The following is a 17,866-nucleotide window of genomic DNA, read 5'->3' on the forward strand; positions in this document are numbered from 1 at the left end:
TTAAAATTCCTCACCATATATCTATATTTATACCAGGTATATACACACCCGAACCAATATTATACTGTAACGGGACAACAATCGTGCCCCAGAAGGGTTAATGCGGGACAAGGGACGAAACGATGAAATTTGGGACATGTCCCGGAAAAACGGGACGTCTGGCAACCCTAATATGGCTGGGGGGGGGGGGGGGGGAAAAGGAATTTTTTTTTTTATATATTACATGTTTTGGGTATTTTTTTTTTTTTTTACAAATATTGTCATCGAACTAAGTAAATAAGTAAACCTACAGAACTTGCAAGGTTTTCTTGAGTTAAAACTGTTCATTACTGTATTGTAAGTATTTTTAGAAGTAAATTTCCACACGCACACACATATATAATATACCCCTTGAGGGATAGTGCTCTCAGTGCACCTCACGTGGTGCACTGTAGACATTACCTAATGGTCTTTGCAACGTCCCTCCGGCGCGACCCCTAGCTGCAACCTCCTTCATTCCTTTCACTGTACCTCCGTTCTTATTCACTTTCTTCCGCCAGATCCTCCAAACTCTAAAAACTGTTTTTAAGAGACAACTGCGAGGAACGGATGTTACACCTTTCAAACCTTCCTACTGCCAATTTCCCTTTCAGCGCTGAATGATCTCATTGGTTCCAGCGCTTGGCCTAAATTCTATATCTATATATATATATATATATATATATATATATATATATATATATATATATATATATATATAATTTTTCGTTAAAAGCAATTGCTTTAGTGGCATCAACAAGTTTCTTGCAGGTATCTTCATACCGACGATGTTTTTTCCGATTCTCGTTCGTCAATTTCTGGTGAAAAATACGCAGACTTCCTTCTTCCATTTATTGAATTGTATCGCGACAGCTGTTTCGCCTTATGGCATTATCAAGCGACTACTGATTAGTCTGGGGATTAACAGCTTAAGGGCGTTGTTTTGGATACAAAGAACATATGGACATATGTACTGTGACAATAAAAGTGAAAGTTTAAACAGTTGTTAAATAAATATTAAAAATACAATGCTATGTGCTAGTGTTTCCTTAAGCGTATGTCTAAAATTTAATATGTTACATGTTGGTTGTAGAAAAAAATACAAATTTACATACAGGAATGAAAATGAATATAGAGATCTAAATACAGGAAAAAAAATAAATAAATTAAATAAATAATATATATATATAATAATATATATATATTTATAGCATGCATAAAGGTACAAATCAGATAATTTCTGTTTATACATAAATGTGCATAATTTAAATTTGAGTGAGTGAGCGTGTGTCCAAATGGTCTACGTTGGTTAACGGCTGCAAATTTGCAGCCGTTAACCAACGTAGACCATTTGGACACACACACACACACACACACACGCTCACTCACTCAAATTTAAATTATGCACATTTATGTATAAACAGAAATTATCTGATTTGTACCTTTATGCATGCTATAATATATTATATATATATATATATATATATATATGATATATATATATATATATATATTCCTGTATTTAGATCTCTATATTCATTTTCATTCCTGTATGTAAATTTGTATTTTTTTCTACAACCAACATGTAACATATTAAATTTTTAGGACATACGCTTAAAGGAAACACTAGCACATAGCATTGTATTTTTAATATTTATTTAACAACTGTTTAAACTTTCACTTTTATTGTCACATACATATGTCCCTATGTTCTTTGTATCCAAAACAACGCCCTTAAGCTGTTAATCCCCAGACTAATCAGTACCCATACCTCAAGGTCATACCTCATACACGATGAAATAAATAGGCCGAAAAGCCACAGATTGTTAAGTCAGTAGTCGGCTTGATAATGCCATAAAGCGAAACAGCTGTCGCGACAAAATTCAATAAATGGAAGAAGGAAGTCTGCGTATTTTTCACCAGAAATTGACGAACGAGAATCGGAAAAAACTTCGTCGGTATGAGAAACTTATTTATGCCACTAAAGCAATAGCTTTTAACGAAAATTGTATAAGAGAAAACTATGCCCCTAAAAAAAAGTATATATATATATATATATATATATATATATATATATATGTTGAATGAAAAATGAAAAGTGAATGAATATTTTAGACTGAATGAAAATATCAACAATTATGACTGGCTACTATTTTTTTTTTATAAATATGGAACTGCTGTTCATTCCCTGCTCCAGGGAATTGCTTAGTGTTGGCTATTTACCATGTTGTTATTTTCTGGGAGGGGATATATAATATATATATATATATATATATATATATATATATATATATATATATATATATATATATATGTGTGTGTGTGTATGTATGTGTGTGTGTGAATATAATCTACTGGTCACTTTTTAAGATACATATGCAATTGCAATAGCCACAATACTCTCTTAACTCCTTGAATTCTTTGCTCTTTTATGGATACGCTTGTCACTACAAAGCCTGAAGATCCAAGTTCAAAGAAATTTGAAGAAATTGTGATGTCCGGTAACGGGAAACGAACCCAGGTCCCATAATTATAAAGAAGTCACGTTGTGATTATGGGACCTGGGTTCGTTTCCCGGTACGGACATCACAATTTCTTCTTCAAATTTTTTTTGAATTTGGATCTTCAGGCTTTCTAGTGACAAGCGTATCCATAAAAGAGCGAAGAATTCAAGGAGCTAAGAGGGCTTGTAGCTATTGCAATTGATAATATATATATATATATATATATATATATATATATAAATGCAAATTTAAAAAGTTGCAGCAGCCCATGAGCCGAACACTGCTTGACTTAGCAAACAGAGCTCTGTACCTACACCCTGTCAAACTTCGATAGTTGGGTTTACAATCGTTTGATCTCATTATAGTTGACTTGACATCAATCGATTCAACGTGCCACAATTAATCAGTGTTTATTCACTTCTTAATTAAACACTGATATCCTTGCCAACAGAAATCAGTGGTACAGATTCGAACGACATAATTGACGTCTGCCTCATAATTATATACTACGTTTGCGAAAAGGCCAATCACAACTATGAATGACTCAAACAAAATGCGGGTAAGATGTCCCTCAGCACTATTTCATGTTTACACTCTTGTTCACCGCACAAACACTTTTCGATGACAACAAAGCCCTTTCTCTCTCTCTCGTAATTTCATAATCTTTTATAAATAATTGCATAAATCAACCCAACTTCACGTTCAAAATGCTACGCTGGCTGGTTTGGTTTATTTAAACTGACCATGCCAGTCAAAACGCGCGGGAAGCAGCATATTTTTTTGTATTACTTTTTCTTGACACAGCTGGAAACGACGGCAAAGGAGAGGGGAGGGGTGGGGTGGGGAAGACTCAAGAATTGAGGAGGGAACAGAAAATGAGGGGCAGGGGGATAGATGGGAGGGCAGGGCGGCAGAGAGGGTGATTGAAAATGGGCGGTCGTGTGAGGAACCCAGGGAACTGATCAGTGACGATAAGGATGATAATAATCTAACGAAAAGGCTCTGGGAAGTAAGTCACACGAGGTAAGACACAAGAAAATATGAGTAATAGTAGTACGCATATATGAGGCATAAATGTTACAGCAAAAAATATGATCCATATTAAATCTTACTCCTATGTACTAAAAACACCGTTACATTCATGGAGATGAATGACATCTACAAACAGAAATAATGACACTCTAAGTTCTGATTAACAGCAGAACATTCATTCATGGGACATCAAATCTGAAAATAAATGACTATTACACTTCATGAATTAATTCCACTAAATACTACTTAGCATGAGAAGCAGAAAGCATCGCCAGACTTACCATTCAATTTGATTGCTATTTAAATGAGCACGCATTCTTCTGGATTAGAAAAATACACACTTTCAGAGCGGACAAATTAAAGGATAAAGGTTAACAATAAAATCACTTCATTAATGGGAATAAAATGTTCAAAGTACATCTAAACACGTCATGGAATAATGAGGTTTCAGAGAGAGAGAGAGAGAGAGAGAGAGAGAGAGAGAGAGAGAGAGAGAGAGAGAGAGAGAATGTCCACCTGCAGGAAATAACGCTTACTAAAGGAAATACCGAACAATAATTAGTTAGAGGCAAATATCCCATGAACAGATGAGATGAAACAGGAAACCAACCTTCTCAACATATAGTACTACTTCAAATCCAAAGACCATATGAAATCAGTCCTTTTTTCCATCAGCTATGTTACTCCTGCATGGGAGCGATAACATATATTTGGCAGAGAGAGAGAGAGAGAGAGAGAGAGAGAGAGAGAGAGAGAGAGAGAGAGAGAGCCCCACGTTGATTCGGACGGTCACTGACGAAGAAGAGCCACGACATGAATGGATGAGTAAAGATCTAGTCATGTGCAGCTGAATCCCATGCACTAGACCGTCACCCATCCGCCCACGCAGGCGCAGATGCTGATGACTGAGGGCCACAATCGCTCATCTTGAGCCGACGGACTGCTTCGTATTTTCCTTAATATACAAATAGAGAGTACTGACTAACATGTTACTATAATAATAATGTTATGACTATTACAAGAGATAAATACACTAATAACTATATCTAAATGAAAACCAACTCTTAATATCTCAACAACAAGCTATATATATATATATATATATATATATTATATATATATATATATATATATATATATATATATATATATATATATATAGTCAATGTTCATCTCCAAACCCTGGACAAAATGAAAGTTTACCTGTTTGTATCGGGCGACATACTCAGCCTTTTAAAGCCCTCGCAGATGAAAGACAGACCACACAAACATACACACACACACACAGAGAGAGAGAGAGAGAGAGAGAGAGAGAGAGAGAGAGAGAGAGAGAGAGACTATTGCATAGATTGAGCCAGCCTTGTGCAGGCACGGACTCTTGCTCTTGGGCAGCCCGAAACTGAACCATGCCTGAGGAAGAAATCTACACGAAAAACTAACGGGACAAAAAGGGGGTTATACAAGAGTAGTGTATGATTTTTGCTCCTTATCCAGAGCTGTCTGAGGGAGGCCCGAAAGGAAGAGCAGGTCAATTATGACTGCCAGTTTTCTGGAGACGCCCTGGAAATCAGCAACAGGTCGAGAACAGCTCTTCGTTGGAGAGAGAGAGAGAGAAGAGACAGAGAGAGAGAGAGAGAGAGAGAGAGGGGGGGGGGGGGGGGGGGGGGGGTCACAAGGTCGACAGTGTGGGAAACCGCAACCGTTTCCCTTAGACCCTTCCCCTTCCCCCGCCACACCCCCACCTCCATTCTTCTACCAGTGCTCCCACCACCCTACCCTCCCCCCTTCTATTCTAGCCCATCTTCCATTTTTTTTTTTTTTTTTTTTTTTTTTTTTTTTTTGTTTTTTTTTTTTTTTTCCTGACTCGATAATGTCCTTGTGAACCAGCTTTTCCCAAATCTTAAAACATCCACGCTTAACACTGTAACCAATATGCCTCCACCTGCGCACTGGGAATAACGCCAAAGGGAAACATATTCCCACAGGAAACATTTGATCGAATAATGGCGACGTGTGTGTGTTGTGTGTCATTCACGATGTTACGCAGAGGGACAAGTATTCGAACTGAAAGCAGCCAACTATTTGTCAAGAGTCCTCCAGATGGTCAAGCGACGAAGGAAACAAGTCGCATAAAAACCAACCCAGAGGAAAAAGGTCGTCACAAATGCGGACTGTACAGTTTCAGAGACGAACGAATAGGCGAAGGGAGCGAACGAGCTACGACGTCAATTTAGGACGAAACTGAAGAGACGAAAATGTTCCATCAATCTTGATTGTTTGAGATGCCAAATTACAGTTGCATGTTTATTTTAGAAAGGAGGGAGAGAGAGAGAGAGAGAGACGGGAAGTGACGTGAGTGGGGTGGGGAGAGGAGAATGGATGGTCATGAGATGAAGGGGGGGGGGGGACCACAGGTAGGTACAGGTTAAAAGACAGAATGAATGGCCGGCATAGCATCTCAGACTCACAGTGCAACAGCAGAGCTTAAGCCAACAAAATTTCAACATCGAGTACAGTGTCAGTGACCCTGGTAATCGTAACACCAGATAATTTACACTCAATTTATCAACAGTTCTGGCAAGAGCCCACTTGGGCATTCGATCAGTTTAATCAGAGTAGCGGGGCGAACTTTTCAACTTTGGATTCTAAAAATAAAAAGGCATAATTCATTTTGCCGTCAATCTGGTATGAACGAGAAAGGAAGCCTAACGCCTACATATTATGGAGCATAAGAAATAAGATACAGCTTAGACCATTAAAATGATATCATGGACAATAAACGGAAAATTTGTGCAACCTCGAAGAAGAAATGTATTACAAGAGGACATCCAGAAGTCTGACTCCAGATTGCCAACGTTCACTGATGCAAACGACTTCAAAGCTTTGAAGGAAATGATACTACCTCTGCACCAGGCATTCATGTAACCCAGCAAAATAAACTATCAGTCAAATCTAAATTTTGTCTAAATTCTGACCAATAAACAGAATGAAAGAGTATCAGCGGACACAACAAAACTCAGCTCATTAATTACAAAAATTGCAAACAGACCAAACGAGAGAGAGAGAGAGAGAGAGAGAGAGAGAGCAACCGATGTGAAACCCCCAAGAACCTAGAGCCTCCTAGACCAACCGAAAGGGGACTCACTTATACGAATCTCGAAAAATGCAAGTCACACGGGGCTACCAGATGCATTTCCGTGACCCAACCAGTACGGAATCGATTAACAGCTCGTGTTAATTGCACCCAGTGTCCGATTTCAAAATTCGTGAATACAAAATGCGAAATAATGCAATTCAGACCGCAAAGACGGACAATAAGTTGCATTCCATACAAAAAATACAAAAACCTTCACAACAATGAACGAAAATTTTACACTAAAAAATCAACAATAAACAACGTGACACCACTCGATTTTCGACATAAAATGTAACCATGATAATGTTAATTAACCTTCGGTCCACTACACGTCAAGTGACTCGTAAAGCTAATATAACTAAAAAATATAAAAAGAGGACATCCCGTAACGGCCAGAACCAATATAATAAACCTGGCGACAGTCGAAAGAATCCAGTCACCAGACTTCAACAGGACGCAGATAGGAATCCCAGAAGGCGGGAGACCCGATGAGTTACTCTCCGACAATCGCTAACGGCCTTTTCTTCTTCTTATACAGGACCATAGCCTCTCTCTCTCTCTCTGGACGGGGCATCAGCCTTGGTATCTCACGTCTTGAAGACAAGAACCAGTTTCTGATGAAATACAAACAACGTCTTGTTGGGACGACTCTCATAAATTAACGTCCCAGAAATAATAAAATGTCGTCGTGCACAAAGATGACTGATGACCGTCAGTGATTAAATCGCTACTAATTAATCAATGTTAAGGAAACTGAATCATAATTAAACTTCCATAGGAATATAAGGTCTCCCTGATAAATGATGGAAATACACAGCGCGCACACAATTTAAGAGAGAGAGAGAGAGAGAGAGAGAGAGAGAGAGAGAGAGAGAGAGAGAGAGAGAGAGAGAGAGAGCATGTGAAACGCAACAAAATATTAGGGACACGGCCCATGAAATAAAGGCTGATCCCGGGCAAGGCTCAATAAACTTCTCAAGATATTTTCTGCGACGATCATCTCATCATCAACATTTCACCTATTGTATTTGAATAGCAAGGATTATTACAATCATTTCAAGCGCCGAGTCTGCCCCGATACACACAGGTAAGCTTACTAAGTGAATCACAACCAGAACAGGATTTGGCTAAAAAAAAAAAAAAAAAAAAAGCACGACATAAGCAAGATAGAAAAACAATATATGTGAAACCAAGAATAAAATCTGGTCCCATCTACTAAACAAGAACAGAAAAGCACTACTGAAGCTGACACAGACTTTTTTTGCGAAGGTGAAGGTGATTAGGTCCAGCCAGTAGGTACCTGGCAATAACTATTCCATAATTAATAGTTATAAGCAATGAAATCTTCGAAGTTACATCACATTCTTTGGGCACCACTTATTGACGCTAAATTATACATATATATATATTATCATGCCTTAAATTATAGCATATACATTTAAGCAACATATTAAACTCTATATAGATATCAAAAGCGTCTCAAACAAAGTTCATAAAACTTACAAACCTTTGAATAGTACGAACCCTTCGACCAAATACGTTACTCCCATCCATCAGTGAAGAAAGAAATAGAACTCTGGTATTGGGCCCAACAGAAGAAAACGAAAGGACAGATGTATCGAACGCACAAGTTAGTTTTTGAACGAAGATGGGAAGGAACAACCTCGTATCAAGAGAAATGAGGAAATTGGAAATGAAAAGAAAATAGCGTAAGAAGTCAGGGGTAGTGTGAGCGGATAGGTCGTGTAGAATCAAGCGCGTACGTTAAGGACACAAGAAAGAAAAAACGAGTACTACTATTGGTGGACTGACCTTGGTCGTCGGAGTTCCGCCGTAGGCAGCCAGCAAATCGTCATCATCTTGGACCGAAGAACTGCTACGTTGAGAGACGCGGTTAAGGAAGAAGAACGCTTTCTGTTCTAACCGGTGACTTCAACGCTCTCTCATCTCCCAGTACTACCTGCCTGCCTGCCAACCGCCCCTCCCTCCCCCCTTCCTCACATTCTCTCTCTCTCTCTCTTTTTCTCTCTTGACACACGTGCACTATTTCAAGACATGCGTCACCACACCAATACTGACAACTCTTATTAAAATATGGATGGAATGACATGTGAAAAGCTGACGATCAATCTGCCTATACCTTAAAGTATGGAGTGGAGGCCTCTCTAGAGCTACCTTGATTTCAAACCTCCAGGAAGCTGGAATGATAAATGCTCGGACTGACCGAGCAGGCGAGCACACACCAAATGACAAACAACAACGTTAAAGTTCGCTGCAGCATCTACTCACCTTGCACGTTGGTCGTCTCCAAAACACCAACTCCGCCCAGACACCAATAATTGACAAAAGTTGTGACAGAGATGGGCGGGCCACGTGTGAAGAAGCCTGGGGGATTTCCTTACGAATACGTAGGGATAAATCGCCCCTTAGAGAGAGAGCCTTGAAATGTATTCTCTCTGTCTGTCTCTCTCTCTCTCCAACACATTCACAAAACCCACTCGGTTGGTTAGCGACACTTTAGGGCACTATTTCCATGGCATTTCTGGCGGCACTTGGCACTTCTTCCCCCCACCGAAAAATCGGAAGGTGGTGGACCACGGAAGGGAAGGAGAGGGTCTGGACAGATCTCCACTGGAGAGCAGAGGCGCCTCAAGGCTGGATTTCAAAGACATCTCGGAGAAGAGACAGCAGGCGGCGACGGGGCAGGAATGGGAAGCAGCAGCAGGAGCAGGAGCAGGAGCGCTCGTGGTTGGCGTGGACGCGGCAGCGGAGGGACTGTCTCTCTCTCTCTCTTTCGTTTCGTCGACTCTCGCCTCTCGGTCGGCGGTCTTGGGGCCCAGTCGGTCGGTCGGTCGGTCTCATGTCGCAGGGGGACACACACACGGCGTGGGTTCCTTCTGGGCTCTAACCCCCATCCATCCCCCCCTCTTCCCCCTCCCCTTGTACAACCAGAGACTGAGCCGAAAGACCCCGAGGCCAATGGCCATTCCGCCTTCCTCCCCCCGGCCCCAACTGCAGAGAGAGGAGGAGGAGTCCCTCCCGCCCTCCCTCCCCCACCACCCACCCCCCCATCCCACGACAAACTCTCGTCAGGAAATCCTCCTCCACGCCGCCAAGACGCCTTTAGCTCCCGCTCCCGCTCCTCTACTGACAACCCTCCACGAGACCCTGCAAACCAACCACCACTAACCCCCCCCCCCAAGCCCTATCTTTTCTCCTCTCCCAAGTCCCTCCCTCCCTGCCCTCGCAGTCTGGTCCGTTTCCAACCATCCCAAGGTGGTTAGATTTACCTCGGTCCATCCCATCCCATCCACTCCTCCAACGAACAATCAATTCCACAATGTTCCATGATCGACTCGACAACTCAGTGTGTCTCCCAATCCCCACACACACGCACGTTCAAGAACGGCGTCACTCAAGGATAAGGAAGGAAATAGTATATCGTATACAAACACTTCTGATTTCATAAATCTAATTGAATATCAAGTAAAAACGTCAGCCGATTCTTTTTGAAAGCGAAGTCTTCATTCAATTTACAAAACTAAACGAAATTCTGCGAGATAACCCAAATCCAAAGATGACCGAAAAGTGGCAGACACACACACACACACACACACACACATATATATATATATATATATCTATATATATATATATATATATATATATATATATATATATATATATATATAAGAATTTTTATCACATCATCGTGATTCATATACATGCATTAAAGTAGAAATGACCTTTAACATCCAATTTGCTCTACCTCGGAATTAATGTTTTCATGTATGTTAACCAAACGGGAATGTTTTAGTTAATAATAATTTCGTCCTCTCGTGGGATCGAACCAGCGTACACAGGACAGGAGAAATCAGGATTTTAGTGACGCTGGTTCAAATCCACGAGAGGACGAAATTATTGTCAACTAAAAAATTCCCCTTCGGTTAACATATATGAAAATATATTAATTCGGAGGTAGAGCGAATTGGACATTAAAGGACATATGTAGCTTAATGCACACACACACATATATGTATATATGTGTATATATAATCTTCATAACACGAAGATGAGATATGTCAATATCGTCCACAGGAGAAAAGAGAATAAAAGACTCTAGTACCTCGATAATTTCGCCTTCCACCAGGCCTCTTCAAGAGCTTTATTTTAACAGTTAAAATAAAGCTCTTGAAGAGGCCTGGTGGAAGGCAAAATTATCGAGCTACTAGAGTCTTTTATTCTCTTTTCTCCTGTGGACGATATTGACATGTATATATGTGTGTGTGCGTGTGTCTGTACACATAGATATAGCTATAACTATATATGCATTATATACTTATTTATATGTATATATGATGGATAAATAAATATATATAGATATAAGTAAATATATTTAAAACAGGACCTCATTTCAACTGGATGGTATCTACAAGATACCATCGTGTTTCAATTAAATAATAAATATATCTATATATACGTATATTACACAACACACACATATTAATATATATGTGTGTGTGTTGTGTAATATACGTAAATATAGTTATTTATATATTTATATTTAATACTTCATTTAAGTTGAAATGAGGTCCATCATGATAAAATCAACTGTTCCATCATTAAACGCCCAAACATCTTCTAATCAACTGAACATTGCTTGATGGCCCTATTTGCCTCGTCTTTACATTGTTGTGTGTGTGTGTTTTCCTCCTTGTTTCAACAGTTTCCTTTGACCTCCGTCTGGGTAGATCCTTCTTTTCTTGTCATGGTGTTTCTAGATTTTTTTCTAGATTTTTTTTTTTTAATGAGATCACATTTAAAATGAGATGGATGATGCTGTGGTGTTTCTAGTTAGTTGTTATAATAAATGTTTTCATTAACAATGATCAAAATCAACACACTGCATTTCAGCATTGAAGATCCAACAATGTAGTTGAGAAACGCCGACATTAGCAATAAACCTTCAATTGTATCGAGTGCTCCAGTGTCTATATATATATATATATATATATATATATATATATATATATATATATATATATATATATATATATATATATATACCTATATAAAATATATATATTAAATATATATATATATATATATATATATTAAATATATATATATACATATATATATATATATATATATATTATATATATATATATGATATCTATCTATATAAATATAATAGATATATATATATATATATATATATATATCTAATAAAAGGAGCAATACCCATTAAACACACCAAAATATAGAGAGAAAAGTACTATATTTCAGAGACTGCTGTCTCCCTCTTCAGGTAGATGAATGAGAAAAGTTTACAGAAAAGGTGGTATTTATACCAAGAGGTCCATCCACAGGCAAGCCAATTTAGGTCACCCCTGGCTGAAGAATCTTCCTTTAATCTTCTTAAGCGTTGGGTTGAATGAAAACCTTGTCGATCGTATCTGATATCCATGCTCCATTTGAGATGTTCATTAACTGCCTCTCTTTTATTAAGGCCGATTCAATCATTTGACACTTGTACCGGCAGTTGCTGCTATAAATTACACGTGACAAATTCCAGTTTATTCTATGGTTATGTTCATTTATATGGTTGAAAATAGCTGAGTTCTGTTGTCCATACCTAACTGAGCGTTTGTGTTGTATTAATCTCTGGGGAAGTGATTTACCTGTAAATCCGATGTAAGATTGGTCACAGTCCTGGCATGGAATTGGTAAACCCCAGTGTCCTTGGGAGATGTCTTTGTTGGACATTAATTCAGGGATTTGGCTAAGGTGTTTGGGTAAGTAAATGCAAAAGGGTTAGATTTTCCGAGAGTCTGAGTCACCTTCTTAATCATGTCCAGGTGGGGAATTTTTATTTTGGTGTTGGGTGTATCTCTGGTCTTGTCTTGAGGGGGTCGGTAGAAAACTATGTTTGCTTTGTGAATTGCTTTCTCAATTATATGGTCAGGATACTTTAAAGACAAAAGTTGCTTGCAAATTAGTTCAAATTCTTTTTCCAGGAAATCTGGGGAACAAATTCGTAAGGCTCTTAAGAAGAGATTGCTGGCTACACCTATCTTGATAGCAATGTCGTGATATTTAAAGGACTACCATACTACACCCGACTTTTTGCTTGTAGAATGATTCCCCGAATGAAAATACATTATTAGATGCACATAATTCAACTAACTTTATTATTTTGTCAAGCGTCAATGGGAAATGATCTGAATAGGGGGATAATTTTTCCCTTAAAAACTCACGAACGTCCTGTACTGGTACTTTTGTGAATAGGGAGTCTACGTCAAGGCTTAAAAGTTTTATGTTGTGAAGTGGTATATTTGCTTCTCTGAATTTGTGACAAAAATCTTCCGAATGTTTAATGTGACTGGGGAGAAAAAGGGGAAAGGAGGCCAGCTAACCATGTAGAAATTTTGTAATTGAAGGCTCCGGCACATGAAACGATGGGTCTGAATGGAAGATTGTCTTTGTGAGTTTTGGGAAGGCCATAAAAGTAGGGTAATTTAGGATTAATTACTTTAAATTTCTCTAATAGTTCAATACTCTTTTTGTCTTGGCCAATTAATCTTACTTTCCGAAAAAATTCTGTGAGAACGTTTTGAAGGGGATTTTTCGTCAGTTTGTCTAAGTGTTTGTCGCTAAGGAGCTGGATGATTTTGTCGAGGTAGAAGTCTTTGTCCATTATTACGATTTTGCCATCTTTGTCGGATCTACTTATTATAACATCTAACTTTTTTAGCGAGTGAATGGCAATCATGAATCTACGGGGAACAGGATGTTCCTTATTAAGGTCAATTAAAGCATTTAGTAACACTCCTTTTAAACATATCTCTTCACGGTTGTAGTTTTGGTCAGATATGAATTTATCAAAAGCCACTATGAAGTCTAGGTTGTTTTTGCAGTCTGGCATAAGGGAAAAGGAAAAGCCTAGATTTAAAACTAAATGTTGATTTACAGTAAGGGGGGGTGTTGGATAAGTTTAAAACTTTGCCTTGTTGCTCAAGATTATTCCATGCTCTATTGTCTATTAAGTTATATTTAACTTGCGTAAAAGTCTGTTGGAATGAGTCACGCTATTATAGGCAGCAATGTTGGAAGAGAATGAAATCAGATACCTGTATATGTGGTCCGTAGTGAGGAGGCGAAGATTAGACTGAGTTCCATATATCACTCTGCGTAGTACGAAGATGTCGTTTTTCGTACTGGTGATTCTTTCCTCCAGGAAAATCTTGTGTGATAGAAATTTAAAGTAATTAATCCTAAATTACCCTACTTTTATGGCCTTCCCAAAACTCACAAAGACAATCTTCCATTCAGACCCATCGTTTCATGTGCCGGAGCTTTCAATTACAACATTTTTAAATGGTTAGCTGGCCTCCTTTCCCCCTTTTTAGGCACTTTTTCTCTGAGTCACATTAAACATTAGGAAGATTTTTGTTACAAATTCAGAGAAGCACATATACCACTTCACAACATAAAACTTGATCCCCCTATTCAGATAATTTCCCATTGGCACTTGACAAAATAATAAAGTTAGTCGAATTATTTGCATCTAATAACGTATTTTCATTCGGGAATCATTCTATAAGCAAAAATTCGGGTGTAGTATGGGTAGTCCTTTAAGTCCTGTTTTAGCCAATCTGTACATGGAATACTTTGAAACTACAGTAATAAATGCAATAAAACCCAAAAATAACAATTTGTCGAAAATTGTATTTTACCCAACTATACAAACCTGAGGTCCTTTAACAATAGGAATTAACTTACGGCGTAGCTGGAATTACGGCCGTTGAATCTTGAACAAGGTGGTTAGGCAGTAACTACCGTGGGGCAGGCTAGCCTGCTCGGATGTAAACACTCCACTTTGCCTTTTGGCCCAGGTTCAGATTGAGAGGTGGCATGAGATGGGCATCTTTGTTAAAGGACCTCAGGTTTGTATAGTTAATAAAAATACAATTTTCGACATATTGTTATTTGTTCCGATACGAATACAAACCTTCGGTCCTTTAACAATAGGAAGACTCACTGATTGGTGGGAGGAAAATGAGTGAGCCTCTAGAACTGACTGGAGTTCTGCGCACCTAGGCTACTCCTCCTGGTCGTAAGAGGGAGGAGGAGTGCCCTGCTGCCTTGACAACTTGATCGGAGTATAGGAGCTGCGTGATCAAGAGTCAGACTTCTGGGTCTTTTCGAAATGAGTGAGGGATCGTGACTCATCCGAAAAAGGGCTGTGAAGAATATTGGCGTCGGAGACATTAATGCAAAGTTCTGGGAAGGGTTTGCATTATTGCCAGTCTTCTTCCTCCCCTTGCTAGAGGAAGGAGCGGGACTGCTTCTATGATTCTGATAAGAAACATAAAAAGGATGCTTATGTATAGGCTTACCGCATCAATCGTCCGACCAGCCAGTGTGAGCTGGAGTCCTATCCTCAACCCGAAGGACGAGGAATGGACGAGGCGGGGAAGGGGGAGAGCCAGTCACTCTCGCATCCTTCTTACCTCTAAAACTCACACCATGGACGAGATGCAACTTGTCATGTCGAGGAGCTGGGTAAGCAAACACATCTGCAAGCATCCACCACTGGTCCAAGAAAATGAGGTTCCAAGGACCTGTGGGCAGTCCCGGTGGGAAAGAAGGATATAGTCGCGATGACCTATCCATCTTTCTGTCCGACATATTCTTCGGAGCTGTCCAAGCATCCGCATCGTAGTCACGTGACCCTCGCCTTTTGAAGGGTTATGCCGAGAGACAATACAAATCGTCTATCTGTTGCCAGCGAAGTGTCTTGTGGTCTCGTATCCCACTGCAGCGAAGTCTCTTGCAGTCTCGTACCCCACTGCGGCGAAGTCTCTTCATCTCCGTGGTGGATAGAACACCGACACTCCATGGTGGGTGTCGATGGTTATGGGTACTGGAACAATCTAGTAGGACAAAGTAATGATTGATCTGGAACAACCAAACTAAGTCCACAGCATAGCTCGTGACAGTCTTGGACGCTTCGACAGCTGCCAACTGACTGCGTTCCGTTGTATGAGGCGAGCTGTCCAAGCATCCGAGGCGTAGTCATGTGACCCTCGCCTTTTGAAGGGTTATGCCGAGAGACCATACAAATCGTCTATCTGTTGCCACCGATGCTGGAAGGCGAGATGATGATTCTCTCAAGGCATGTGCCCAACAGGCGAAAGTCAATTGCCTTCTAGAGACCAAGATCACTGATGGCAAGGCAGAAGTTCTCATAGTAGTTGAATCTCAGCTAAGGAGAAACAACACTATGTGCCGTTGAAGACGAAGGTGGTAGGTGAATGCAGAGCTACGTCTTCACAGCCGAATCGAGAGAAGTAACTCTCAAGATTCTGAACTTAGAAAAGTCCCGCCGATGACACCAACCCACGAAGACGGATTAATCCCTGTGATTTACAAAGGACTGAAAACGCTAAACCTCTACCTCATTGCTGTTCAGTGAGAAGCCGGAGTTGCAATGAAAGCGGAGCGGTTTTCAGTAACGAAAACACAGGGATGTACTGCCTGAAGAACCGCTTCTCGTGGGCTGAATCATCTTCTTCTTCTCAGGTTATCCAGGGAGGATATCTATATACGTACTTGGAAGTAGAGCTGGCAGGGAGGGGAACAGGCAATGACCAATTGCACACCCAAGAATAAGAGATATATTTAGAAGACAAACTCAGATGTCTGAAGAAATCATAACGCATTATCGCAGCAGCAGACTAGGCTACAGACTTCTGTTGAAAGATGATAGCGAGTCTATTGAGATATCTCTGTCTGAAAATTTTTGCAATGTCCAAGGCGATGCAGTAGAGATGGTCATTCACGTATGCGAGAATTCCAGCCAACCAGAGACCTAAGTCTGTGATTGCCAGGCAGAGATTCGGTTCGGTAGCCAATCATTGTAGAGGAGAGAGACATAATCCGACCGTGCTATCTCGGAGAGCCAGCTGGTACTGGGCTGCGGCAGGCAGCCCAATACACCGCTAGCTCTCTCTCACTCGTCATCCTGAGTTGCCAGGTAATCTATTCCAAGAAGGAATGCATTCGGCTAGAACCATCGAGCGCAAAAAAATACGCTCGAGCATTTGCATTTAATTGAAATGGATTTCGGTGAATGCAAACGTTGAGGTGGTGTTGTTGTAACAATACCATAAGTATCGCAAAATCGAAACTGGTAACTCCTGGGAGGTTTGCAGGCAGTCCTGAGTTGCAGTTCAATTAAGAAGATACTATTCGTCTCGGTCACAACCTGTAGAGTTAAACTACGGTGTGTGCCTACACCTCGGACAATTCAACTGATAACAGAATCATGTCGCGAGGGCAATCTACGTAGTATATTTTTAGGTTCCTGTACATAGACCTCCACCCTAAATTCTCTTCCATTCGAGGAACAAGAATAAGGACTGGAAGCCGACACCCTTCATTCTCTAATGAAGAGTGAAGGAGAAGTTTTCCCCGAAGGAAGACTTCAATGGTGATAACAGGATACTGAAGACGATAGTTCAAGCCAAACAGGATGTTCCCACCCGTTCTTCTCTATCCCAGGGTTGGCCGCCTACTGAGGCGATGGGCCGTCAGGTCCATCTAGACCGAGCCCTTCCCAAAATATTCTTCCTTCAGCAGCAGTGCTTTTCTCGAACGCTAGAAATTCCAGGAATTCGAGCATTCGGCGAGATTCCCGATTATCGTAGTAACAATTATCTGGGATTCTCATCTAGCCCACACTGGACCGTGGTTTCGCCCAAGTATTTACAGATCGTAGAAGACCAGAACACTCGGAGAGTGCTAGAAATTCCGAAGAACTCTAAGCACTTGGCGAAACCCCCACCGAATTCAGACGATCATCGGGTGGTGGTCCTCCCGATTCCCGTAGAAATCGAGGATGGGGCAAGATCATTCCTCAACGATGGGGACTTGCGTCCAGTAGGACCTGAAGGTCCCCCCAGGAACGCAGTCCCCAACATGGAATCCTACGGAGAACTCTCTGCAGGATCCCTCCCCTTCCCTTCGTAGCCATAAGGAGAGAGGGAATGGGGGAGGAAGATTTGATACTCGCTCGCCTTTCCAGCGGAACTAGTAGTCGGAGAAGCGAGTACGAGCAGCCATCACCATGCGGTGATGGCCGCTCAGACTCTAGGAAAAGGTTACCTTC

General features: G+C 40.4%; 1 protein-coding gene across 1 annotated transcript in view; it reads right to left on the reverse strand.

Annotated features, from left to right (window-relative positions):
- The window catches only part of LOC135200248 (DNA polymerase alpha subunit B-like), a 234,176-nt gene that overhangs the window by 152,675 nt on the left and 63,635 nt on the right, over positions 1-17,866 (reverse strand). The window contains 1 exon segment of the mRNA XM_064228711.1: positions 8,503-8,566. Coding sequence (XP_064084781.1) covers positions 8,503-8,566 — 64 coding nt within the window.

This window comes from Macrobrachium nipponense, chromosome 26 (assembly GCF_015104395.2).
Source record: "Macrobrachium nipponense isolate FS-2020 chromosome 26, ASM1510439v2, whole genome shotgun sequence".
In the NCBI taxonomy this organism is placed as follows: Eukaryota; Metazoa; Arthropoda; class Malacostraca; order Decapoda; family Palaemonidae; genus Macrobrachium; species Macrobrachium nipponense.